The sequence below is a fragment of the Ranitomeya variabilis genome, chromosome 1 (assembly GCF_051348905.1).
Source record: "Ranitomeya variabilis isolate aRanVar5 chromosome 1, aRanVar5.hap1, whole genome shotgun sequence".
In the NCBI taxonomy this organism is placed as follows: domain Eukaryota; kingdom Metazoa; phylum Chordata; class Amphibia; order Anura; family Dendrobatidae; genus Ranitomeya; species Ranitomeya variabilis.
Genome location: NC_135232.1, coordinates 976736845 through 976762809, shown reverse-complemented (window position 1 = coordinate 976762809; position 25965 = coordinate 976736845). Strand labels below are relative to the sequence as shown.

The 25965-nt window shown below is 45.9% G+C and overlaps 1 protein-coding gene across 1 annotated transcript in view; it reads right to left on the bottom strand.

The window, feature by feature from the left end:
* The window catches only part of LOC143803164 (uncharacterized), a 32124-nt gene extending 30999 nt beyond the window's left edge, over positions 1 to 1125 (bottom strand). The window contains exon 1 of the mRNA XM_077281389.1: positions 747 to 1125. Within this exon, the coding sequence (XP_077137504.1) occupies positions 747 to 1125 (379 nt within the window). The remainder of the gene's footprint in view (positions 1 to 746) is intronic.
* Positions 1126 to 25965: the final 24840 nt, after the last annotated feature.

Here is a 25965-nt window from a genome sequence, read left to right as displayed (position 1 = left end):
CAAAAGATCCCTGAAAATGTCATTCACCAAGTGTTGGAAAGTGGCTGGGGCGTTACACAGACCGAAAGGCATAACTAGATATTCAAAGTGTCCGTAGCGTGACCTGAATGCAGTCTTCCATTCATCCCCAGGTCTAATACGGACCAAATTATAGGCCCCACGGAGGTCCAGTTTAGAAAAAATCTTGGCATGCCGTACTCTCTCCAATAACTCAGGAATCAATGGCAATGAATAACGGTTTCTAATAGTAACCTTATTGAGTTCCCGATAATCTATGCAGGGTCTAAGAGATCCATCTTTTTTCTTCACAAAGAAGATGGGTGCACCTGCAGGAGATGAAGAGTGGCGTATGAAGCCCTTGGCTAGATTTTCGTCAATATAGTCCTTCAACGCCTTTAATTCTGGCCCTGCCAGAGGGTAGATCTTACCAAAGGGTATTTCTGCTCCGGGCAATAATTCAATTGGACAATCGTATGGACGATGAGGGGGAAGCTGGTCAGCGTTCCTTTTGTCACATACATCCGCATACTCCTGGTATATAGCTGGTAGTTCAGAGACTGACGTGGGTCTCTTAGGAACCGAACAAGCTGAAACTTCTGGACCCATCTGTTTCTCTGGAAAATGCAGCTCCTTGGTCTCCCAGTTAATTGTAGGGTTCTGAGCCTGCAGCCATGGTAGCCCTAGAATAATGGGGAAGTGGGGAGAAGAGATGAGCATAAAAGACAGCCTCTCCTGATGATTCTTACCCATAAGGACCTTCAAAGGCTCTGTTTCTTGATCCACTGGTCCAGAGGTTAGCAGGGAACCATCCACAGTCTCCATCTGTAAAGGAGTAGCCTTCTTCACTGAACGTATCCCATGTTTCTGGGCAAAGGAGATGTCCATAAAATTACCGCTTGCCCCTGAGTCAATCATACCAGAGCTAGACACCCAGACCGAGTCAACCCAGAGCTTGATGGAAAGAAAGCAATGAGACTTGTTCTTACAGCTCAGCTGAGACACTGCTGAGGAAACTTGAAAAACTGCCGCATTTACACAGTCATCAGAATCCGAAATAACAGAGTTTAAGTCCGAGAAATCAGCATCTATCGCTGCAGATCTTTCTGGAGCCTGAGGTTCAGACATGACTGATCTCCTTTCACAACACTCACAGTGAATGACTGCTGCAGTAGTTTTACGAGAACGGCTGGGGCAGTTGATAATGAAGTGCCCTGACTTACCGCAATAGAAACATAGATTTTCCTTTAAGCGATGTTCTTTGCGTGCGTCACTAACACGTCTCTGTAAAGAGTCTACCTGCATGGGTTCAGGTTCTGGTTCCCGTGTGATCTTGCTCAGAGGGTCCCTAGCTGGGGAGGAAGGTAGGAAATGGTTAATGCGATTATTTTCAGACCATCTCTCCTGTCTGCGTTCAGTAAGACGGGCATCAATACGGATGCAGTAGTTAATAAAGTCACCTAACGCAGTGGGAGGGTCAGCACGAGCAAGTTCATCTTTAATCATGGGAGACAACCCTTTCCGAAAGATAGATTTTTTGGCAGAACTGTCCCAAGTGGTATCGAGGGCCCATCTCTTGAAATCCAAGGCATATTCAACTACTGAGCGCTTACCTTGGCGCAAAGTTAACATGGCTGCTTCAGCTGTCGCACCTCGGTTAGGGTCATCAAACACCTGCCCCATGGCTGAAATGAAAGCATCCAAATTATTCAAACACTCATCCTCAGTCTCAATCAGGGGGTTTGCCCACATCAGAGCTTTGTTGGAGAGCAGCATAATTATAGTAAGCACTTTGGACCGTTCCGAGGTAAATTGCGAGGCATGTGCAGAAAAAAAAAGTTTGCATTGGTTAATAAACCCCCTGAATTTTTCACGTTCACCACCAAAATGAAAAGGGGGTAACTTGGGAAACCCAGATCCCGGAGGTAGGGGTGGTGCCCGGACTCGTTCCTCCAATGCCTCAATCCTGGCTCGTAAATCCTGAGTATTTTGTCCGAAAACTTGCAGATTGTGGTTGTTCAGATCCTGCAGACTTGCAAAGCTGGTCTTTAAAGCCTGTATATCCGCAATTATTGTATCGGTAATTCCACACAAGTCCTTTAAGCGAGCCTCCATTTTCCCAGATCCTTTAAGGCAGAAGTGCTAGAAAAGGAAAAAAAAAAAAGCACACAATAGTGTTTACCCGTGGTAACACACCTGGCTGGAAAGAAGGGAATGTGCTCACCTGAAATGGTTGTGAGAAGTCACAACCACTGTCATCACAGAAGGTATAAATGAAATATCTTCCCAGATCCTCTAAGGCAGAAATGCTGGAAGAGAAACAAGGGCGCACAATAGTGTTTACCTGTGGTAACACACCTGGCTGAAAATAAGAGAATGCGCTCACCTGAAATGGTTGTGAGAAGTCACAACCACTATCATCGCAGAAGTATAAAGGATACACGGTCCACAGCAGACTCGGCGTCCTCAGACCCAGCAGACACTAAAGTTGGCTTCTGAATCTTGTGATGTATTGTACATAGTCTGTTTAGAGTCTTGTGCTTGGGTGCGAGGAAGACACAGTAGACACAGGTTTAGTTATGACTTGCTTGTATTACTGCATACAAGTATGCCACAGGAAAAAAGGCTTTACACAATTGCAGGTACACAGGCAGGAGACATGGCAGATGACACGGCAGATCAGAATAAACGTTGAGTTCAACATGAAGCACAAACTGGTTCAGAGTCTCTCTCTGTGTTACTTCCCTTGCAAATGTAGATTAGCATGCAGCAGAGTTCCAGTGTCCACAAATACCAAGTCCAGACTTCCAGGAGCAGGTCACAGGCTGACTGCAGACATGATTCAGAAGCACTGATTGAACAGCTGAGGCTGCTTATAAAGGCAAGAGACAGAGAACAGGGCGGAAACAAGGAAGCTAGAAACTCCATACTGACTCAGGGCAAAGTAGCTACAACAAGACAAAGCAAAAATGGCGACGGAAAACTTAGGTTTCAATAACAGAAAACAACAGCAAATGTAGCAAAAATACTGAGAACCTTACATTGGCTTTGACACATGTAAAGCCTATTTCTTGTATCTCCTACTCTACCTGGCGGAGCAGCATTGCAAAGTCTCAAAGAACAAAAGTCCAGTGGTGTCTGAAGCGAGTTACGTTCCAGAGACACTGTATTGCTCACCAGGCGAAACACCTGACAGATGACCGGAAGGCCACAGTGGAGAAGATGGTTCCTCCAACAACTCCAAAGGTGCTACAGGCCTTCCTTGGTCTAGTTTCGTATTGCAGAGCCTGGATCCCTGATGCTTCCATCCTAATGCAGCCTCTGTGTGAATACTTCAGCATGACCCCGTTCCTCCAGACAGATGCAGCCTTCAGCTCCTTCAAGAAGTTAAAAGGCTCTGTAGTCTCAGCGCCAGCACTAGGCCTATCTGACTACGAGAAGCCATTCCGTCTCTGTTATGATCCTAGTGGCAAGGATCGCAAGTTTGACTAGCTAAGTAACTAAACCGACGACCAGCTCTGGGGAAGTGGTATCTGGATTGACCGCAACCTGATCCTATCCGCAAACAACTATAGGCAGCCGTGGAACGTTACCTGAAAATCCTAGACGTCTCTTCACGGCCTGAGAAACTACCTATTCCTAGAGGGAAAGTAAAGTCCTTACTTGCCTCAGAGAAATGACCCCAAAGATATAGAAAAGCCCCCCACAAATATTAACGGTGAATTAAGGGGAAAGCACAAATGCAGAGATGAAATAGATTTAGCAAATGAGACCCGCTAACACTAGATAGCAGAAAATAGGAAGGGAGCTGTGCGGTCAATAGAAAACCCTAAGCAAAATATCCACGCAGAGATTGCTCGAGCCCCCGCACCAACTAACGGTGCGGGGGAAGCAACTCCGTACCCCAGAGCTTACCAGCAGCAAGAACTCACATATTAGCAAGCTGGACTAAACTCATCATACACTGAAATCATATTGCAGACTGATGAGCAAAAAATAATCAAACAGAAACTTAGCTTCTCCAGAAGAGACTGAAAACGAAGATAATCAGGGGAGATCAGAATAGCACTGAATACATCGACAGCCGGCAACAAGTGGAGGTGAATCAGAGCTAAATAGGAAACTCCCTAGTGCATAACGAGGCAGCTGATCCAGCCACAGATCCGCAGGATAACAAATAAAGCCACCAGGGGGAGCCCAAAAACAGAGTTCACAACAGTACCCCCCCCTTGAGGAGGGGTCACCGAACCCTCATCAAAAACCCCCAGGGCGATCAGGGTGAGCCACATGGAAGGCACGAACCAAATCAGCCGCATGAACATCAGAGGCGACAACCCAGGAATTATCCTCCTGACCATAGCCCTTCCACTTAACCAAATACTGAAGCCTCCGTCTAGAAACACGAGAATCCAAGATCTTCTCCACCACGTATTCCAATTCTCCCTCAACCAGCACAGGGGCAGGAGGCTCAACAGAAGGAACCACAGGCACCACATACCTCCGCAACAACGACCGATGGAACACATTATGAATAGCAAACGATGCTGGAAGGTCCAAACGAAATGACACAGGGTTAAGGACTTCCAAAATCTTATAAGGACCGATAAACCGAGGCTTGAACTTGGGAGAGGAGACCTTCATAGGAACAAAGCGAGAAGACAACCACACCAAGTCCCCAACGCGAAGTCGGGGACCCACACAGCGAGGGCGGTTGGCAAAGCGCTGAGCCTTCTCCTGTGACAGCTTCAAATTGTCCACCACATGATCCCAAATCTGATGCAACCTATCCACCACAAGATCCACTCCAGGACAGTCAGAAGGCTCCCCCTGACCCGAGGAAAAACCAGGATGAAACCCCGAATTACAAAAAAAAGGCGAAACCAAAGTAGCAGAACTAGCCCGATTATTAAGGGCAAATTCGGCCTGATCAGCAGAAACAAAACATCTTAAATAGGTTTCCAAGGTCTGATTAGTTCGCTCGTCTGGCCATTCGTCTGAGGATGGAAGGCCGACGAAAAAGACAAATCAATGCCCATCTTAGCACAAAAGGTCCGCCAAAATCTAGACACAAACTGGGATCCTCTGTCGGAAACAATATTCTCAGGGATCCCGTGCAAACGAACCACATTTTGAAAAAACAGCGGAACCAACTCGGAGGAGGAAGGCAACTTAGGCAAGGGCACCAAATGGACCATCTTAGAAAAACGATCACACACCACCCAGATGACAGACATTCTCTGAGAGACAGGGAGATCTGAAATAAAATCCATGGAAATGTGCGTCCAAGGCCTCTTCGGGACAGGCAAAGGTAACAGCAAACCACTGGCACGAGAACAGCAAGGCTTAGCCCGAGCACAAATTCCACAAGACTGCACAAAGGAACGCACATCCCGCGACAAGGAAGGCCACCAAAAGGACCTGGCCACCAAATCTCTGGTATCAAATATTCCAGGATGGCCTGCCAACACCGAAGAATGAACCTCGGAAATAACTCTGTTGGTCCATCTATCTGGGACAAACAGTCTCTCCGGTGGACAACGGTCAGGTCTATCCGCCTGAAACTCCTGCAGCACTCGTCGCAAATCTGGGGAGATGGCAGACAAAATCACCCCTTCTCTGAGGATACCAGCCGGCTCAGAATCTCCAGGAGAGTCAGGCACAAAACTCCTAGAAAGAGCATTAGCCTTCACATTCTTCGAACCACGCAGGTACGAGACCACGAAATCAAAACGAGAGAAAAACAACGACCAACGAGCCTGTCTAGGATTCAGCCGCTTGGCCGACTCGAGATAAATCAGATTTTTGTGATCAGTCAAGACCACCACACGATGCTTAGCTCCCTCGAGCCAATGTTGCCACTCCTCAAATGCCCACTTCATAGCCAACAACTCCCGATTACCGACATCATAATTCCGCTCGGCAGGCGAAAACTTTCTTGAAAAGAAAGCACATGGCTTCATCACAGAGCCATCAGAGCTTCTCTGCGACAAAACAGCCCCCGCTCCAATCTCAGAAGCATCAACCTCGACCTGGAAAGGAAGAGAGACATCTGGCTGACATAAGACCGGAGCCGAGGAAAAACGGCGCTTCAGCTCCCGAAAGGCCTCCACAGCCGCAGGAGACCAATTAGTAACATCAGAACCCTTCTTGGTCAAATCCGTCAAAGGCTTAACAACACCAGAAAAATTAGCGATGAAGCGAAGGTAAAAATTAGCAAAACCCAAGAACTTCTGAAGACTCTTAACAGATGTAGGCTGAGTCCAGTCATGAATAGCCTGAACCTTGACTGGGTCCATCTCAATAGTAGAAGGGGAAAAAATGAAACCCAAAAAAGAAACCTTCTGGACTCCAAAAAGACATTTTGAGCCCTTCACAAATAAAGCATTGGCACGCAGGACCTGAAACACCATCCTGACCTGCTTAACATGGGACTCCCAATCATCAGAAAAAAACAGAATATCATCCAGATACACAATCATAAATTTATCCAGATACTCGCGGAAGATGTCGTGCATGAAGGACTGAAAGACAGAAGGAGCGTTAGAAAGTCCAAAAGGCATCACCAAGTACTCGAAATGGCCTTCGGGCGTATTAAATGCAGTTTTCCATTCATCACCCTCCTTAATACGCACAAGGTTATACGCACCACGAAGATCTATCTTGGTGAACCAACTAGACCCCCTAATGCGAGCAAACAGATCAGATAACAATGGCAAAGGATACTGAAATTTGACCGTGATTTTATTTAGAAGGCGATAATCAATACAAGGTCTCAGGGAACCATCCTTCTTAGCCACAAAAAAGAATCCCGCACCCAGAGGGGAGGAGGAGGGGCGAATAAGTCCTTTCTCCAAAGACTCCTTTATATAACTCCGCATAGCAGCATGCTCCGGCACTGACAAATTGAAACGTCGTCCCTTAGGAAACTTACTACCAGGAATCAAATTTATAGCACAATCACAATCCCTATGAGGAGGTAGAGAACTGAGTTTGGGCTCATCAAATACATCCTGGTAGTCCAACAAAAACGCAGGGACTTCAGAAGGAGTGGATGAAGCAATTGACACCACAGGAGCGTCGCCATGAATTCCCTGGCAACCCCAACTTGACACAGACATTGCTTTCCAATCCAGGACTGGATTATGAGTCTGCAACCATGGCAGACCCAACACGACAACATCATGCAAATTATGCAGAACAAGAAAGCGAATCACCTCCTGATGAACAGGAGTCATGCACATGGTCACTTGCGTCCAGTACTGAGGTTTATTCATAGCCAATGGTGTAGCATCAATACCCCTTAGTGGAATAGGGATTTTTAAAGGCTCCAAAACAAAACCACAGCGCCGGGCAAATGACAAATCCATCAGGCTCAGGGCAGCACCTGAATCTACAAAAGCCATAACCGGGTAAGATGACAGGGAACAAATCAGGGTAACAGACAAAATGAACTTAGGCTGTAAAGTACCGATGGTGACAGATTTATCAATCTTTTTTGTGCGCTTAGAGCATGCTGAGATAACATGAGCTGAGTCACCACAGTAAAAGCACAACCCATTTTGCCATCTATAATTTTGCTGTTCACTTCTGGTCAGAATTCTATCACATTGCATAGACTCAGGTGTCTGTTCAGAAGACACCGCCAAATGGTGCGCAGGTTTGCGCTCCCGCAAACACCGATCAATCTGAATGGCCAGAGTCATTGACTCATTCAAACCTGCAGGCGTAGGGAACCCCACCATGACATTCTTAATGGCTTCAGAAAGACCCTTTCTGAAATTTGCAGCCAAGGCACACTCATTCCATTGAGTAAGCACCGACCATTTCCGAAATTTCTGGCAATACACCTCTGCTTCATCTTGCCCCTGAGAGAGGGCCAACAAAGCTTTTTCAGCCTGGTTCTCAAGATTAGGTTCCTCATAGAGCAATCCAAGGGCCAGAAAAAACGCATCCACACTGAGCAATGCAGGATCCCCTGGCGCCAATGCGAAGGCCCAATCTTGAGGGTCGCCGCGCAAGAAAGAAATAATAATCCTAACTTGCTGAACGGAATCACCAGAGGAACGAGGCTTCAAAGAAAGAAACAATTTGCAATTGTTCTTAAAATTCAGGAACCTAGATCTATCTCCAGAAAACAACTCCGGAATAGGTATTCTAGGCTCTGACATAGGACTGTGAACAACAAAATCCTGAATACTTTGTACCCTTGCAGCAAGATGATCTACACTGGAGGCCAAACTCTGGATATCCATGTCAGCAGCTGAACCCAGAGCCACACCAAGATTAAGAGGGGGAGAGAAGCTAGACACACAGCAGCTAGACACATGGCAGCAAAAATAAAAAAATAAATAAATTCCTCAAGGCTTCTCTTCTCCTGCTTCTGCCATGCAATTAACACTTTATGGGCCGGCTGTACTGTTATGATCCTAGTGTCAAGGATCGCAAGTTTGACTAGCTAAGTAACTAAACCGACGACCAGCTCTGGGGAAGTGGTATCTGGATTGACCGCAACCTGATCCTATCCGCAAACAACTATAGGCAGCCGTGGAACGTTACCTGAAAATCCTAGACGTCTCTTCACGGCCTGAGAAACTACCTATTCCTAGAGGGAAAGTAAAGTCCTTACTTGCCTCAGAGAAATGACCCCAAAGATATAGAAAAGCCCCCCACAAATATTAACGGTGAGTAGTGTTGAGCGATACCGTCCGATACTTGAAAGTATCGGTATCGGAAAGTATCGGCCGATACCGGCAAAGTATCGGATCTAATCCGATACCGATACCCGATACCAATACAAGTCAATGGGACTCAAGTATCGGACGGTATCCCTCATGGTTCCCAGGGTCTGAAGGAGAGGAAACTCTCCTTCAGGCCCTGGGAACCATATTAATGTGTAAAAGAAAGAATTAAAATAAAAAATATTGCTATACTCACCTCTCCGACGCAGCCTGGACCTCACCGAGGGAACCTGCAGCGTTGTTTGCTTAAAATGCGCGCTTTTCCTTCCTCCCGTGACGTCACGGCTTGTGATTGGTCGCGTGCCGCCCATGTGGCCGTGACGCGACCAATCACAGCAAGCCGTGACGTAATTTTCAGGTCCTGAATGCCGAATTCTAGGCATTCAGGATTTTAAAATTACGTTCCGGCTTGTGATTGGTCACGTCGCGGTCACATGGGCGACGCGACCAATCACAAGCTGTGACGTCACGGGAGGCAGGAAACGCGCGCATTTTAAAATTACGTCCCGGCTTGTGATTGGTTGCGTGCCGCCCATGTGACCGCGACGCGACCAATCACAGCAAGCCGTGACGTAATTTCAGGTCCTGAATGCAGAATGCAGAATGCATTACCCTTCACATGAAGAAGGAAGGGTAATCTCAATGGACTACAAACCCTGTTTACCCCGAAGCATGTACCCTATCGTGGTCCAGTGGGCACATGGGCCCACACACAGATTAAAGACACAGATGAATGATCTGATTGGTGCTTACTGGTTCGCTCCAGGGATCCGCACCCTAACAGCCAAGTTCACTATCAGCTGTCTGACCGGCGGCAAATGCAACCCTGGAAGAATGGAGAAAGTTCCCACACATCATCTTGCCAGACCACTGTACCCCTTCCAGAGGATCCAGATAGACCACATCCAAATGCCGCCAAGTGGAGGTTTCGAATATGCCCTTGTGGCCGTGGACGTGTTCTCAGGATGGCCAGAAGCTTTCCCAGTGAGGAACCAGTCAGCAAAGACTACTGCAAAGAAGCTACTCTCAGAGACAAGATATGCAGCTATGGGGTCCCAGAAGTGATAGAGAGTGACCAGGGACCCGCATTCACAGCTAATCTCACACGGGAGATCTGGTCAGCAGTAGGGTCAGACTTAGGCCTACACACTCCCAATCACACTACTCAGTGTAAGGCACACTCCCAGAGGCCCAGAATCACCATATGAAATTTTGTTAGGGTCTAGTCCCAGGTTAGGGGTATCCTTTCCCTCAGCCGCTGACTATGCAATATGATACTTTGTCTGCTTATGTAATTGAACTCACCAAGAATCTTGCTAACATCCATTCTCGAGTTTTTTTCTTCATTGCCAGATCCAGATTCAGTGTCCGGTATGCACTCCTTGAAGCCAGGAGACTGGGTGTTGGGGAAAAAGTTTGTAAGGAGAACACCACTCGTTCCCAGATTTGATGGTCCTGTTGAAGTGCTGCTGATGAAACCAACCTCTGTGAAACTGGAGGGAAGACCCACTTGAATCCACTCATCGCATTGCAAGAAAGCTCCCCTACCAGAAGATGACACCCAAGCCAGAATTATGTTGTGGATGCCCTGCCTAACCGAATAGATGACCTACCTGATAAAGAACACACACCGCTCACTACACATGCTGTTAACTAAGAGACTGATTGCAACGAACCCCTGTTAGGGACAGATCTCCTGACTGCCCATTTGCGAAAAGTCTGTACAGAATGGGGCGCAGGCGTTAGGCTTGCATCAGTTCACCGGCAGCACAAAAGAGTTGCAGAGCTTTGGGACAGGAGGCTAGGATTAGGGCAAGTGATATCTAAGGGGGCTTGTGATAGAAATATATATCATGTAGATCTCACTTGCATGTATACTGCTCTATAATCATATATACTCATATACTCACAGCTAATATGTACATTATAATCAATGGCTTAAAATGGCTGACATAAACTGATATAAGCCAGACAAACTGTATGGGGTTTTCCAGGCAAAAACAGGAACTTAGGCCAGATGTTCTGAAGTAATGTCTAGAATATCGCTAAGTCTTGCTGAAATAGCAGGATAAGGGTGACAGCTACGTCCAAGAGTGCTAAATCAGCTTGTTGCCAGGTAGACTTCAGTCCGAATATGCCATGTACTCAGTTAAATTCATTATGTACTCAGTCAGCCAATGAAATAATAGCTAGACAATATGGTAATTAACTAACAACCCCTAACCACTCCTTTCTATATGCAATTATAAAACTATGTATGTACAATAAAGTATCAGTATTGATAGAATGTTGTTCTGTCATAATGGTGTACAGTCCATTCTTGATGAGCGCTCAAAATACTCAGTCTTATTGGGAACGGCCATAGCACACACAGGGATAAATTTATTCAAACCAAATTTCCATATCAGCGTCAGTGGGGGCAATTAGCAAGCACAACCCTAGTTAGGACTATAGTTTTTGTGTACAGCGTGACGTGCGGCAACAGAGGAAACAAAGGGAAAAGGGACTGACAGCACTCACTCCACTCCCACTCCGCGATGCGAACATGCCCAGCGACGCAGCGAAAGCCACTCCCACCACCCGGAGCCCACGTGACCGAGACTGGAAGCGGTAACCTAGGTAACCTAATCACAAGCTGTGACACCAAGTCGCATGTCACGCAGGCACCGTGACATGCAGGCACCCGCACAGCATCCGCCCGATGAGCCCCCATCGTGAATCACGAGGTGGACAGATCAGGCAAAGGAGTGCACACAACCCCCAAGCATGGACCTACATGACCGCGGCAAGGCAGCAGCATAAATGCTGTTGGAGAAAAAAAGTTTTTTCAAAGGAAAAAAAGATTTTTTTGCGGAACAAACTTCAAATATAAGGATGACATACAGAATACAAATTACATCAAAAACAGACTAGAGCAAATCACATAGCACACCCTGCGACCTTATAATGAGGCAGTCGGAAGACAATATACCAGAGGCCAATATACAAAATCCATATATTCCTCATTGCGTAGAAGACATAATCTTAAATGCAATTTCCAAAGAACTCCAATGGTCTGTCCACTGACTGTCACATCCATTACCTATTGGGAAGAATAGAATAAAAAATACAAACAAAAATGTGTCATTAAAAAACAAAAGTACTGATGACAACACTGCAACAACTCAGAAGAGCAAAATTATTCTTTGGAGACACATACTTGTAAATTGAAGTCTAAATTCAGACCTCAACAGAGATCACTTTCAGTTCACATGAGGTGAAGCTTAACCCATGTGTGAGCTCAGAGTTTATCCGACATTACTTTGCAGCAGATATCTCTGCATGGTGGACCACGGGCTGCGAATGCAACTTATTGCTTCCTACCTATACTCGGTGCGTTCCGCTAGCCCTAACAGTATACTAGCGCCAGGGTCTGGCTAAGTAATGGCGGATGAACAGCGATTGCAGGGGTACATCCAGCTGCTGGAGGGCAGGTTGGCGGCTCTCGAATGTGCAACCTCAGCGGTGGATGCTACCACAATAGCTGTTCAGGCTGCTAGCATGGCTGCAGCAACTTTAACCACTGCCACCCCTGTTCCGACCTTATCCCAACTCCCACTGCCAGATAAATACTCTGGTGACAGTAAGTCATGTAGGGGTTTTGTGAGCCAGTACGGTATTCACCTCGAGCTCCTGGCTACACGTTTTCCCACAGAGCGGGCAAAGGTGGGATTCATTATTTCTCTTCTGTCGGACAGGCAGTTGGAGTGGGCTACACTGCTGTGGGAGCGTGACGATCATGTGGTGCAGAGTGCTTCTCGGTTTGTGAGCACTCTGAAACAGGTCTTTTTGGGACCTCAAGTCACCCATGAGACGGCGCTCCAACTGCTGGCATTGACTCAGGGTACATCCATGGTCAGCCATTTTGCCGTCCACTTCAAGACTTTGGCATCTGAACTGGAGTGGCCGGTTAAAGCTCTAATCCTGGTACTTTGGAGGGGGCTGGCTGACCATGTGAAGGATGCTTTGGCCACTAGGGAGATTCCCGCCACACTGGAGGAGCTCATAGCTGTATCAACTCGCATAGACCTTCATTTTAACGAGCGAAGGTTGGAGAGAGCCCAGTGTAGGCAGATGTTTCGGCTGGCTCCCACCTTCACCAAACCTCAGGAATCTCCCGTCAAGGTGTCTGAGTTACACGAGGCCATGGAGGTGTCACGAGCGGGGTCTAAGTCCCGGACCGCTTGTGCACTTATGGTCTGTCATGTTTGCTGGCAGTCAGGACACCTAGCCTCTAGGTGTTCTCAGCGGTCACTCACACTAGACACAGCGATGTTTTCCTCCAAATTGTCCTTCAAGTGGACAATTACCATAGGCCCATCCACTCTTATGGTAGAGCTTTGCGTGGACTCTGGGGCGGAGGGCAATTTTATTTCATCTGCTTTCGCCTAACGACATGCAATACCCCTGGTGATGCTCGCCAAACCAGTGACAGTTCGAGTGGTAAATGGGTCTGCACTACCCTCACAGATTACTCACCAAACCATTCCATTTACTCTTTCCATGTCTCCATCTCATCAGGAGAATACTGTCACTTTCAGCACCGCTGCATGGGAAAAGTCTCACACAGCAGTGGCGTAAAGTGATAGGCCATTGAACCCTCAGTGATAACACTGCAGGAGCCATTGTCTCCTGTCAGTGTGTCACTGGAGGCCTATAGAGCTGTCACATCTCCTGATGTGACAGCTCTATAGGGGAGATCATCATGGGACACTCACTATTAAATGAACTGCCTTGAACCAGGGAGTATTTGTCTTGGTTTATTATTTTTTCCTTTTTTCCAGGAGATCAAGGGCGTCGCATTGATTACCAGAACAATAAAGGCGGCAAAAGTGTGTGGTGTTTTATTTCATTAAAATACTTTATTCTGCATGTGTGTGTTTATTTAACACATTAACAACTATAAGATTATTAATGTATAGGTGTCTTATTGACGCATCTCCATTACTAAGCCAGCTTGATGTCACCTTACAATTCAAAGGTGACATTAACCGTCTATAACCCCATATGCCACCGCTACAGGGCAGTGGGACGAGAGAGGCTAAGTGCTGGAATTGGTGCATCTTACAGATTCGTCATTTCTGGGGCAGCTGTGAGCTGGTATTTGTAGCCGGGGGGCCAATATCTGTGGTCCCTTCCCAGGCTATGAATATCAGCCCGCAGCTGTATATTTAGCCTTTACTGGCTATAAAAATAGGGGGATCCCCAAAAAATGACTTGGGGAAGATCCATGGGTATTAACCCCTTCCCTGGCTATAAACATTGGCGCCTAGTCGCTGGCTTTCCCTCTCTGGCTTAGAAAATTGCGCGGGAGCCATTTTCTTCAATTTTTCATAAATTAAACATATTGCGTTTAAGGCCGGGGTCACACTTGCGAGAAACTCGCACGAGTCTCTCGCATCAATACCCGGCACTGTTGCCGACACTCGGGACCGGAGCGTGCAGCTGCATGTATTTTTATGTAGCTGAACGCTCCAGTCCCGAGTGCCAGCAGCAGTGCCGGGTATTCAGGTGCGAGACTTGTGAGAATTTCTCGTAAGTGTGACCCCGACCTAACGCAGATTTTGTGTGTGTGTCTTTATTTAACTCTCTATGTACCATTTTATTATGTTTATTACTAAACATCAAGGTTGGTATTATATATCTATCTATAGATATATCTATTTATAGATAGATATATCTATAGATAGATGGATAGATATATCTATAGATAGATGGATAGATGTATCTAATGATAGATAAATCTATAGATTTATCTATCATATCTATTATCTAGGTAGTATCTATCTATATACCGTATCTATCTATTTATCTATACCTATCTATCATCTATCTATCTACAGATATATCTATTTATTATCTATCTATAGATCTATCTATCTATCTATCTATCTATCTATCTATCTATCTATCCATTTACCATCTATCTATTATCTATCTATCTATCTATCTATCTATCTATCTATCTATCTTTATGTGTATGTAAACATTATTCTTCAATGGAGTATGTAAATGAAGAGATTGGACAAGAAATGACATCACAATTCTTTTTTTTTTTGTTCAATAATAGATCTTTATTTAGGTTTCAAAAATGCATACAAACCCACATGAAAAAAAAGCATGAAAATCAGAATCAAAACGCATCAAATCCACGTGGATTTTTACCTGTGTTTTTTTGCCAAGAGATGCAGAATCTGTGCAGGAAATTCCACAGAGACGAGCGGTGGACTTCGCATCAAGGAGCACGTTTGCTCCAGGTACTAATACCATTCACTCTCTACTATAGCGATCTGCATTGCGCTTGAAGCTCCATACTTGCCTTATACAAACGGCACTACTTATCTACGGTCTACTTCTGCTATTGAACATTATGTAACTGATGAAGGTCACCACGGACTGAAACGTTTTATTGTTCATACTACAATAAACCTTGCTGCAATATATACTTAAGTTGAGTGCTGGGTTTACTATCTTGCATCTATATGGTTTGGGAACCTAACCCTGGCACCTCACTTTATTTAGTACTTGTGCTCACGCTGTCTTTTCCCACAGTGTGTTGGTGGCAGGATAACACTCAAGCTTTCTTCTTCCATCCCCTTCTGGCAACCACGGACAACAGAGAGGAAACCATTATCGTCTTCATCTCCTAACTGATGCATGTAAATCACCTCTTACTTCTCGTCATTTTCCTGGTCCTTCTCCATTTGTTCCTCCCATGGCAACCATCTGTGAGACGACAGACCTGAACTCATAGATATTGTTAACCCTAAAGGCATCCTCCTCTGCTTTTTCCACTTCCCCAGGGACCACCACCACCTCCTCACCAAGAATATTTAAAGTGTGCTCCAGCATGGAGGTGACAGTAATAGTGATGCTGATGATGGCATCATCAGAGCTATCCATCTTAGTAGCCATTTCAAAAACATGCAGAAGGAGGCAGAGGTACTTTATCTGTGTCCACTCCACAAGTATGAATTGTATCACGTCAGTACTGCGTTGTGCCAGGCTATGCAAAATGTCATACTGCACCAGGTCTCAGCACTGTTGCCAAGTGTGCAGAGTTGAATTCCAAGGTGCGATCACATTGCATATCAACCGGTTAAGATCAGATCGGATCAGAAAGATCTCTATTAGTGATGAGCGAATATACTTGTTACTCGAGATTTCCCGAGCACGCTCAGGTGACCTCCAAGTATTTTTAGTGCTCAGAGATTTAGTTTTCATCACCGCAGCTGAATGATTTACATCTGTTAGCCAGCATAAGTACATGTGGGGGTTGCCTGGTTGCCAGGGAAACCCCACATGTACTTATGCTGGCTAACGGATGTAAATCATTCAGCTGCGGCGAAGAAAACTAAATCTCCGAGCACTAAAAAATACTCGGAGGACACCCGAGCGTGCTCGGGAAATCTAGAGTAACGAGTATATTCACTCATCACTAATCTCTATACCAACTGAAGTGGAATGGTGGAAGTGAGCACACAATGACAGTGATTTGTGCAGTAGCTAATCCAGGCTGGGACAATGGCGGAGGAATTGCTGTACCATCAGGTTAAGGATGCGAGGCCATGCAAGGCACATGTGTTAGTTTGGCACGGTGTAGGGCCGCTGTTGTGAATTCTGCTTTTGGGTTCCCTCCGGTGGTAGTAGGTGGTAATGCAGTTGTCCCTGGGTTGCAGTCCTGGTCAGGTGTGCATGCTGTGTGCTTCACAATTCAGTGCTATTCTTTGTGTTTTTTTGTCCAGCTTAGATTGTGTCAGTATTTTCTCAGTCTTGTTGGATTCTCTGGAGTGGCAGATATACATTCCATGTCTTTAGTTAGATTGTGGAACTTTTTGTATTATCTGTTGTGGATATTTTTGGAAGGGTTTTAATACTGACCACCTAGTAATCTGTCCTATCCTTTCCTATTTAGCTAGAGTGGCCTCTTTTGCTAAATCCTGTTTTCTACCTGCGTGTGTCTATTCTTCTCCTACTCACAGTCATTATTCGTGGGGGGCTGCCTATCCTTTGGGGGTCTGCTCTGAGGCAAGATAGCATTCCTATTTCCATCTATAGGGGTATTTAGTCCTCCGGCTGTGTCGAGGTGTCTAGGGTTTGTTAGGCACACCCCACGGCTACTTCTAGTTGCGGTGTTAGTTCAGGATTTGTGGTCAGTACAGGTTCCACCGACTCCAGAGAAAGTTTTCATGCGGCTCCAAGGTCACCAGATCATAACAGTACAACTGGCCCATAATCAGTTAAATGCATCTCAGAAGAAGGGAAGAAAGGTGTTGAGCCATTTTTTTTCTGCAGTCTGTTCTGTCTTTTCTTCCCTCTTTATTTATGGGTGGCTGAGGAGTCTTGTGCCAGCATGGATGTTCAGGAATTAGCTTCTCGTGTAGACCAGCTTGCTGCTAGGGTTCAGGGTATTTCTGATTATATTGTTCAGACTCCTGCTTTAGAGCCGAAGATTCCTACCCCTGATTTGTTTTTTGGTGATAGGTCCAAATTTTTGGGTTTTAAAAACAATTGTAAGCTGTTTTTTGCTCTGAGACCGCGATCCTCCGGTGATTCCATTCAGCAGGTTAAAATTGTCATCTCCCTACTGCATGGCAATCCACAGGATTGGGCATTTTCCCTGGAATCTGGGAATCCGGCCTTGCTTAATGTAGATTCCTTTCTTCAGGCTTTAGGATTATTATATGATGAACCTAATTCTGTGGATCAAGCGGAGAAAACCTTGTTGGCCCTGTCTCAGGGTCAAGAGGCGGCAGAATTGTATTGTCAGAAATTTAGAAAATGGTCTGTGTTGACTAAATGGAATGATGATGCTTTGGCTGCAATTTTCAGAAAGGGTCTTTCTGAATCCGTTAAAGATGTTATGGTGGGGTTTCCCACGCCTTCCGGTCTGAGTGATTCTATGTCTCTGGCCATTCAGATTGATCGGCGCGTCAAACTGTGCACGCTGTGGCCTTGCCCTTAGAGCAAAGTCCTGAGCCAATGCAGTGTGATAGGATTTTGTCTAGAACGGAACGACAAGGATTCAGACGTCAGAATAGGTTGTGTTATTATTGTGGCGACGCTTCTCATGTCATTTCAGTCTGCCCTAAGCGGACAAAAAGGATCGCTAGTTCATTTACTGTCAGTACTGTACAACCTAAATTTCTGTTATCGGTGTCCTTGATCTGCTCATTGTCATCATTTTCTGTCATGGCGTTTGTGGATTCAGGCGCCGCCTTGATCTTAATGGATTTTGAGTTTGCCAGGCGTTGTGGTTTTCCCTTGCAGCCTTTGCAGAACCCTATTCCTTTAAGGGGGATTGATGCAACACCTTTGGCTAAAAATAAGCCCCAGTTTTGGACACAGGTGACCATGCACATGGCGCCAGCCCATCAGGAAGATTGTCGATTTCTGGTGTTGCATAATTTGCATGATGTTATCGAGCTGGGTTTCCCGTGGATGCAGGTACATCATCCTGTGTTGGATTGGAAATCTATGTCTGTGACTAGTTGGGGTTGTCAGGGGGTTCATAATGATGTTCCTTTGATGTCAATCTCCTCTTCTTCCTCTTCTGAAATTCCAGAGTTTTTGTCTGATTTTCAGGATGTATTCGATGAGCCCAAGTCCAGTTCCCTTCCACCGCACAGGGACTGTGATTGTGCGATTGACTTGATTCCAGGCAGTAAGTTTCCTAAAGGCCTACTTTTCAACCTGTCTGTGCCTGAACATACCGCCATGCGGAGTTATGTTAAGGAGTCTTTGGAGAAAGGGCATATTCGGCCATCTTCTTCACCGTTGGGAGCAGGTTTTTTTTTTGTTGCTAAGAAGGATGGCTCCTTGAGACCTTGTATTGATTATCGGCTCTTGAATAAGATCACGGTCAAGTTTCAATACCCTTTACCTTTGCTTTCCGATTTGTTTGCTAGGATTAAGGGGGCTAGTTGGTTTACGAAGATTGACCTTCGGGGGGCATATAATCTTGTTCGTATTAAGCAGGGTGATGAATGGAAAACTGCGTTTAATATGCCCGAAGGCCATTTTGAATACCTTGTGATGACATTCGGGCTCACTAACGCTCCATCTGTTTTTCAATCCTTCATGCATGATATCTTTCGGACTTATATTGATACATTTTTTATTGTATATTTGGATGATATTTTGATTTTTTCCGATGATTGGAAGTCCCATGTGGAACAGGTCAGGATGGTATTTCAGATCCTTCGTGACAATGCTTTGTTTGTGAAGGGGTCTAAGTGTCTCTTTGGGGTGCAGAAGGTTTCTTTTTTGGGCTTTTATTTTTTCTCCCTCATCTATGGAGAAGGATCCGGTTGAGGTTCAGGCCATTAATGATTGGATTCAACTCACATCCGTGAAGAGCCTTCAGAAATTTTGGGGTTTTGCAAATTTTTATCGCCGGTTCATTGCTAACTTCTCCAGCGTGGTTAAACCCTTGACTGATTTGACGAAAAAAGGCGCTGATGTGGCGAATTGGTCCTCTGCGGCTGTCTCTGCCTTTCTGGAGCTTAAATGCCAATTTACTTCTGCTCCGGTGTTGCGCCAACCAGATGTTTCTCTTCCGTTTCAGGTTGAGATTGATGCTTCTGAGATTGGGGCAGGGGCCGTTTTGTCTCAGAGGGATTCTGTTGGTTCTTTAATGAAACCATGTGCCTTCTTCTCCCACAAGTTTTCGCCTGCTGAACGCAATTATGATGTCGGCAATCAGGAGTTGTTGGCTATGAAGTGGGCGTTTGAGGAGTGGCGACATTGGCTTGAGGGAGCTAAGCACCGTATTGTGGTCCTGACCGATCATAAGAATTTGATTTACCTCGAGTCTGCCAAACGGCTGAGTCCTAGACAGGCTCGATGGTCCTTGTTTTTTTCCCGTTTTGATTTCGTGGTTTCGTATCTTCCGGGTTCTAAGAATATTAAGGCTGATGCCCTTTCTAGGAGATTTTTGCCTGATTCTCCTGAGGTCCTTGAACCGGTCGGCATTCTGAAAGAAGGGGTGGTCCTTTCTGCCATTTCCCCTGATTTACGGCGGGTTCTTCAGGAATTTCAGGCTGATAGACCTGATCGCTGTCCTGTGGGGAAATTGTTTGTTCCTGACAGATGGACTAGTAGAGTGATTTCTAAGGTTCACTGTTCTGTGTTGGCTGGTCATCCTGGTATTTTTGGTACCAGAGATTTGGTTGGTAGGTCCTTTTGGTGGCCTTCGTTGTCACGTGATGTGCGTTCTTTTGTGCAGTCCTGTGGGACTTGTGCACGGGCCAAGTCTTGTTGTTCCCGTGCTAGTTGGTTACTTTTGCCATTGCCGGTCCCTGAGAGGCCCTGGACGCATATTTCTATGGATTTTATTTCTGATCTTCCGGTTTCCCAGAGGATGTCGGTTATCTGGGTTGTTTGTGACCGGTTTTCTAAGATGGTTCATTTGGTGCCTTTGCCTAAATTGCCTTCCTCTTCAGAGTTGGTTCCATTGTTTTTTCAGCATGTGGTTCGTTTGCATGGTATTCCGGAGAATATTGTGTCCGACAGAGGTTCCCAGTTTGTTTCTAGGTTTTGGCGGGCCTTTTGTGCTAGGCTGGGCATTGATTTGTCTTTTTCTTCTGCATTTCATCCTCAGACAAATGGCCAGACCGTGCGAACTAATCAGACTTTGGAGACTTATTTGAGATGCTTTGTGTCTGCCAATCAGGATGATTGGGTGGCCTTTTTGCCATTGGCCGAGTTTGCCCTTAATAATCGGGCTAGTTCGGCTACTTTGGTTTCACCTTTTTTTTGTAATTTTGGTTTTGATCCTCGTTTTTCTTCTGGGCAGGTTGAGCCTTCTGACTGTCCTGGTGTGGATTCTGTGGTTGACAGGTTGCAGCAGATGTGGGCTCATGTGGTGGACAATTTGGTGTTGTCTCAGGAGGAGGCTCAACGTTTTGCTAACCGTCGTCGGTGTGTTTGTTCCCGGCTTCGGGTTGGGGATTTGGTATGGTTGTCTTCCCGTCATGTTCCTATGAAGGTCTCTTCCCCTAAGTTTAAGCCTCGGTTTATTGGTCCTTATAGGATTTCTGAGATTATTAATCCGGTGTCTTTTCGATTGGCGCTTCCGGACTCTTTTGCTATCCATAATGTCTTCATAGATCTTTATTGCGGAAATATGTGGTGCCCGTTGTTCCCTCTGTTGATCCTCCGGCCCCTGCTTTGGTTGATGGGGAGTTGGAGTATGTGGTTGAGAAGATTTTGGATTCTCGTTTTTCGAGGCGGAGGCTTCAGTACCTTGTCAAATGGAAGGGTTATGGCCAGGAGGATAATTCTTGGGTTTTTGCTTCTGATGTCCATGCTGCTGATCTGGTCCGTGCCTTTCATCTGGCTCGTCCTGATCGGCCTGGGGGCGCTGGTGAGGGTTCGGTGACCCCTCCTCAAGGGGAGGGTACTGTTGTGAATTCTGCTTTTGGGTTCCCTCCGGTGGTAGTAGGTGGTAATGCAGTTGTCCCTGGGTTGCAGTCCTGGTCAGGTGTGTCTGCTGATTGCAGTTCTGACTGGGGTATTTAGGTGTGCAGGATTCATTAGTCCTTGCCAGTTGTCAATTGTTGTTGGGAGGTGTAGGACCTCTGCCTGTTTCCTCCTGCCTTTCTGCCAAATCAGCAAAGATAAGTGTCTGTTTTTTTTTTCCTGTGGCACACATGATGTGTGCTTCACAATTCAGTGCTATTCTTTGTGTTTTCTTGTCCAGCTTAGATTGTGTCAGTATTTTCTCAGTCTTGTTGGATTCTCTGGTGGCAGATATACATTCCATGTCTTTAGTTAGATTGTGGAACTTTTTGTATTATCTGTTGTGGATATTTTTGGAAGGGTTTTAATACTGACCGCCTAGTAATTATTATTATTATTATTATTTATTGTTATAGCGCCATTTATTCCATGGCGCTTTACAAGTGCGGAGGGGTATACATAATAAAAAACAAGTACAATAATCTTGAACAATACAAGTCGTAACTGGTACAGTAGGAGAGAGGACCCTGCCCGCGAAGGCTCACAATCTACAAGGGATGGGTGAGAATACAGTAGGTGAGGATAGAGCTGATCGTGCAGCGGTTGGTTGATCGGTGGTTACTGCAGGTTGTAGGCTTGTAGTAATCTGTCCTATCCTTTCCTATTTAGCTAGAGTGGCCTCTTTTGCTAAATCCTGTTTTCTACCTGCGTGTGTCTATTCTTCTCCTACTCACAGTCATTATTCCTGGGGGCTGCCTATCCTTTGGGGGTCTGCTCTGAGGCAAGATAGCATTCCTATTTCCATCTATAGGGGTATTTAGTCCTCCGGCTGTGTCGAGGTGTCTAGGGTTTGTTAGGCACACCCCACGGCTACTTCTAGTTGCGGTGTTAGTTCAGGATTTGTGGTCTGTACAGGTTCCACCGACTCCAGAGAAAGTTTTCATGCGGCTCCAAGGTCACCAGATCATAACAGGCCGCTACCAGGTTTGCACCGTTATAGCACATGGCCTTCCCTGGCTCCAGGTTGAGTGTAGACAGCCATTGCTTAAACTCGGCATGTATAGCTGTCCACAACTCTAGATCTGTATGACTGCGATCTCCTCCAAGGCATATTTAAACACTGCCTGATTGCGTTGAGCCCTGCCTGCGCAGTACGGAGGTGGAGGGGATTCTCTCTGGAGTGTTGGAACGTGTGTTGGAACTGCAGTGTTGGAATGAGGTTGCGGGCACAGGAGGAGGTCCTAGAAGAGGTGGAGGAGGCAAAAGCACTGGAGGAAGTGTTACAGGGGTTTGTTCCTCAAGCCTTAGGATTTCAAGCTTGGTGTCTAGTGACACCTTGGTGTCTAGTGCTTTAGTTTTCCATCCCTTGGTGTGTACTTGTTTAGTTCTCCAACACAAGCTGTTTAGTTCTCAGTTCTCCAACCTCTGTTATCTATTATTTTGCTTTCCATGTTCTAGTGTGTATTTGTTTCATTCCACAATCATAGCTGTTTAGTAGTTTAGTTCTCCAGCCCGTTGTCTAGTAGTTTACTTATCCATCTTATGTTTGTAATGTTTTTTTCTCCATCCCCAAGCGCCCTGTGTGAACAGATCTGCAGACTCAGGCATCTGTGGTTTTCAACAGTCAGTTGGGCGGTTGTAGAGTTGTGACATGGGGGAAAACAAGGGCAATTAGAGTGCCACCTCTAAGGACTGTACTGTGTGTGATGTTAAAGTGGAGGAAGGCCACTTGATGCACTGCTTGCCATCTACTGGACCACATGTTCTATTTGGCTCTCATCTCATTTGGCTGCACAATTGCACACTGCAGCAAAACAAACCTACTTCTCATCCCTCATATCATACCTGTCTCATAGCCCTAAACAGCTATTCAGCACTTTAAGGCCATGTGCACACGTTCAGTATTTTTCACATTTTGTTTCGCGTTTTTTCGCTATAAAAACGTGATAAAAACGCGAAAAAAACGCTAACATATGCCTCCTATTATTTACAGTGTATTCCGCATTTTTTGTGCAAATGTTGCATTTTTTTCCGCGAAAAAATCGCATCGCGGAAAAAAAAGCAACATGTTCATTAAAAATGTGGAATTGCGGGGATTCCGCACACCTAGGAGTGCATTGATCTGCTTACTTCCAGCACGGGGCTGTGCACACCATGCGGGAAGTAAGCAGAGAGGAGACTCTCCTCCACGGACTGGGCACCATATAATTGGTAAAAAAAAAAGAATTAAAATAAAAAATAGTCATATACTCACCTTCGATGGCCCCCGGAGTGTTCCCGCCTCTCACCGCTGCATGCTGCCGCTTCCGTTCCTAAAGATGGTGTGGTTCAGGACCTGCGATGACGTCGCTGTCTTGTGATTGGTCACGAGACCGGTCATGTGACCGCTCACGTGACCGCGACGTCATCGAAGGTCCTGAACCACACCATCTATAGGAACGGATGCCGCTGAGGATATCGGCTGTCTGCAGAGGGTGAGTATAACCATTTTTTTATTTTTTTTATTATTTTTAAACATTCTATCTTTTACTATAGATGCTGCATAAGCAGCATCTATAGTAAAAAGTTGGTCACACTTGTCAAACACTATGTTTGACAAGTGTGACCAACCTGTCAGTCAGTTTTCCAAGCGATGCTACAGATCGCTTGAAAAACTTTAGCATTCTGCAAGCTAATTACGCTTGCAAAATGCTAAAAAAACCGCGAAAAAAAACGGGAAAAAACCGCAAAAAAAAAAATGCGGATTTCTTGCAGAAAATTTCTGGTTTTCTTCACGAAATTTCTGCAAGAAATCCTGACGTGTGCACATACCCTAAATTCTCTCCTCTGTTCACAAGCTCTCCCTCCCTCTCAGCTGACGATTTTGCCTCACCACCAGTGAACTTGACCCAATAACATCCCACCTCATTCCAAACCTTACTACAGTCTTCATCACAAGCCTAACCCACCTCTTCAACCTGTTGCAAACAATTGGTGTCTTCCCCTCCTAATTGAAACATATCTCGATCACACCCATCCTCAAAAAGCTCACCCTTGACTCATCCTCTGTGTCTAGCTATCACCCCATCTCATTTCTCCTCTATGTGTCATGATCCGCTCCAGGGTTTAGTCCTGTCTGTTCTTTTTCCGGGTGGATCATGTCAAGGGTTAACTTTGCTCTGCCTCATTCTGTGCTCAGGTTTGCTATTTAGCTCCCAGGCATCCTGCTGGTGGTGTCAGCTATAGTTCTGCCTTCGGCGTGTGAACCTGATTCTGGTAACTCTTGATTTGTCCTGCTGTGATCCCTGACTTGTCCCACCTCTGTTTACTCCCTCTGTCTGCCCTTTTCACATTGTTTCTCTGTTTGTCTGCTTGATTCTCTGGTTCCTGACTTTGCTCGTATTCGGACTCGCTTCTGCTTTCTGACTTTGTCTTATCCGCTTCTGACCACTGCTGAACCTCCTGGCTTGTTTTCTGACCACTCTCTCACCACTTGGTGGCACCTTTGCTGCTGCTCTTTGGTGCTTCTCTGTGTACGCAGTCTCTCTTCCCTCTCAAGCTCCCTCTGGTGGAGATTGCATTATACTGCACTGCAGCAGCATGACATTATGTCTCCAAACTACTGGAACAAAAAGACCATTTTGAACTGTCCTCCCACTTCTCCTCTTGCCCCCTCTTTGACTACTTACAATCTGGCTTCAAACAGCACCATTCCACTGAAACTGCCCTGACTAAAGTCACCAGCAACCTATAACAGCCTATAATAAAAGCAACGCTAGTTTGTCCTCCTCCTTCTCCTGGACCTGGCATCTGCATTTGACACAGTTAACCATTCCCTCTTACTACAGACTTTATGATCTCTTGCCATTACAGACTTGGCCCTTTGATGGATCTCCTCGCACCTAACAGACAGGACATTCAGTGTCTCCCTCTCACACACCACCTCCTCATGTCACACTCTATGTGTCGGAGTCCCCCAAGTTTCAGTTGTAGGCCCGAGCACTATGCTCAGGGCACATGTGAATGCTCCCTCCCTCTTAAAGAGACCACCCGCATCAACCTAAGGTCTTCCCAGTCTATAGCTGGGTGACATCATCTATTTAAGGCTCCTCCTCCAATATGGATGTGCCTGAGCTTTGTTGTTAGTCTGCCTTGCCTTGCATGCTTGCTAGTTGTCAGGTTCTCCAAGTCTGCCCATCTACTTGTCTACCATGTACCCAATCTTCTCGTACCTGTCTGTGCTCTTCTGTCCATCAGCCAATTCAGATCGCACCTGCCAGTGCCCATCTAACACATGATCCAGCCCAGACCTGCCATTGCTTTTCTGGTTCCAGTGTCCCTACAGTGCCTGCCTGCATTCTTCATCCCTCCTTCGGGCTATAGCAGCCTACCCACTGTAGGAGATCAGCTGCCATCCTCTGCAGGTCAGCTCTGGAGTTGCACCTGGTGCCACCTCCTTGTCCCTCCTTTGGTCACATTTTTTGCCTGCTGAGCTGACACAAGTTGAGATTTTGTAGGCTACCTAGTTTTGCCCTCAGGCTTTCCGGGGGATATGGCACAGTGGTTTCACAGTGCCCATTACAGTCACAATCTGCTGGGATGGCTGTAGTGTAAGAGGTGTCGGTCCCTATTATACTATTTCTATTGTGGTGAAATTGACTTTGTTGGTGTTGCCACTAATTTTTGTAAATGTGACAATAGTGGTCTACAAAACTGATATTTGTGCCACATAAGTGTGGCTGAGCATGAA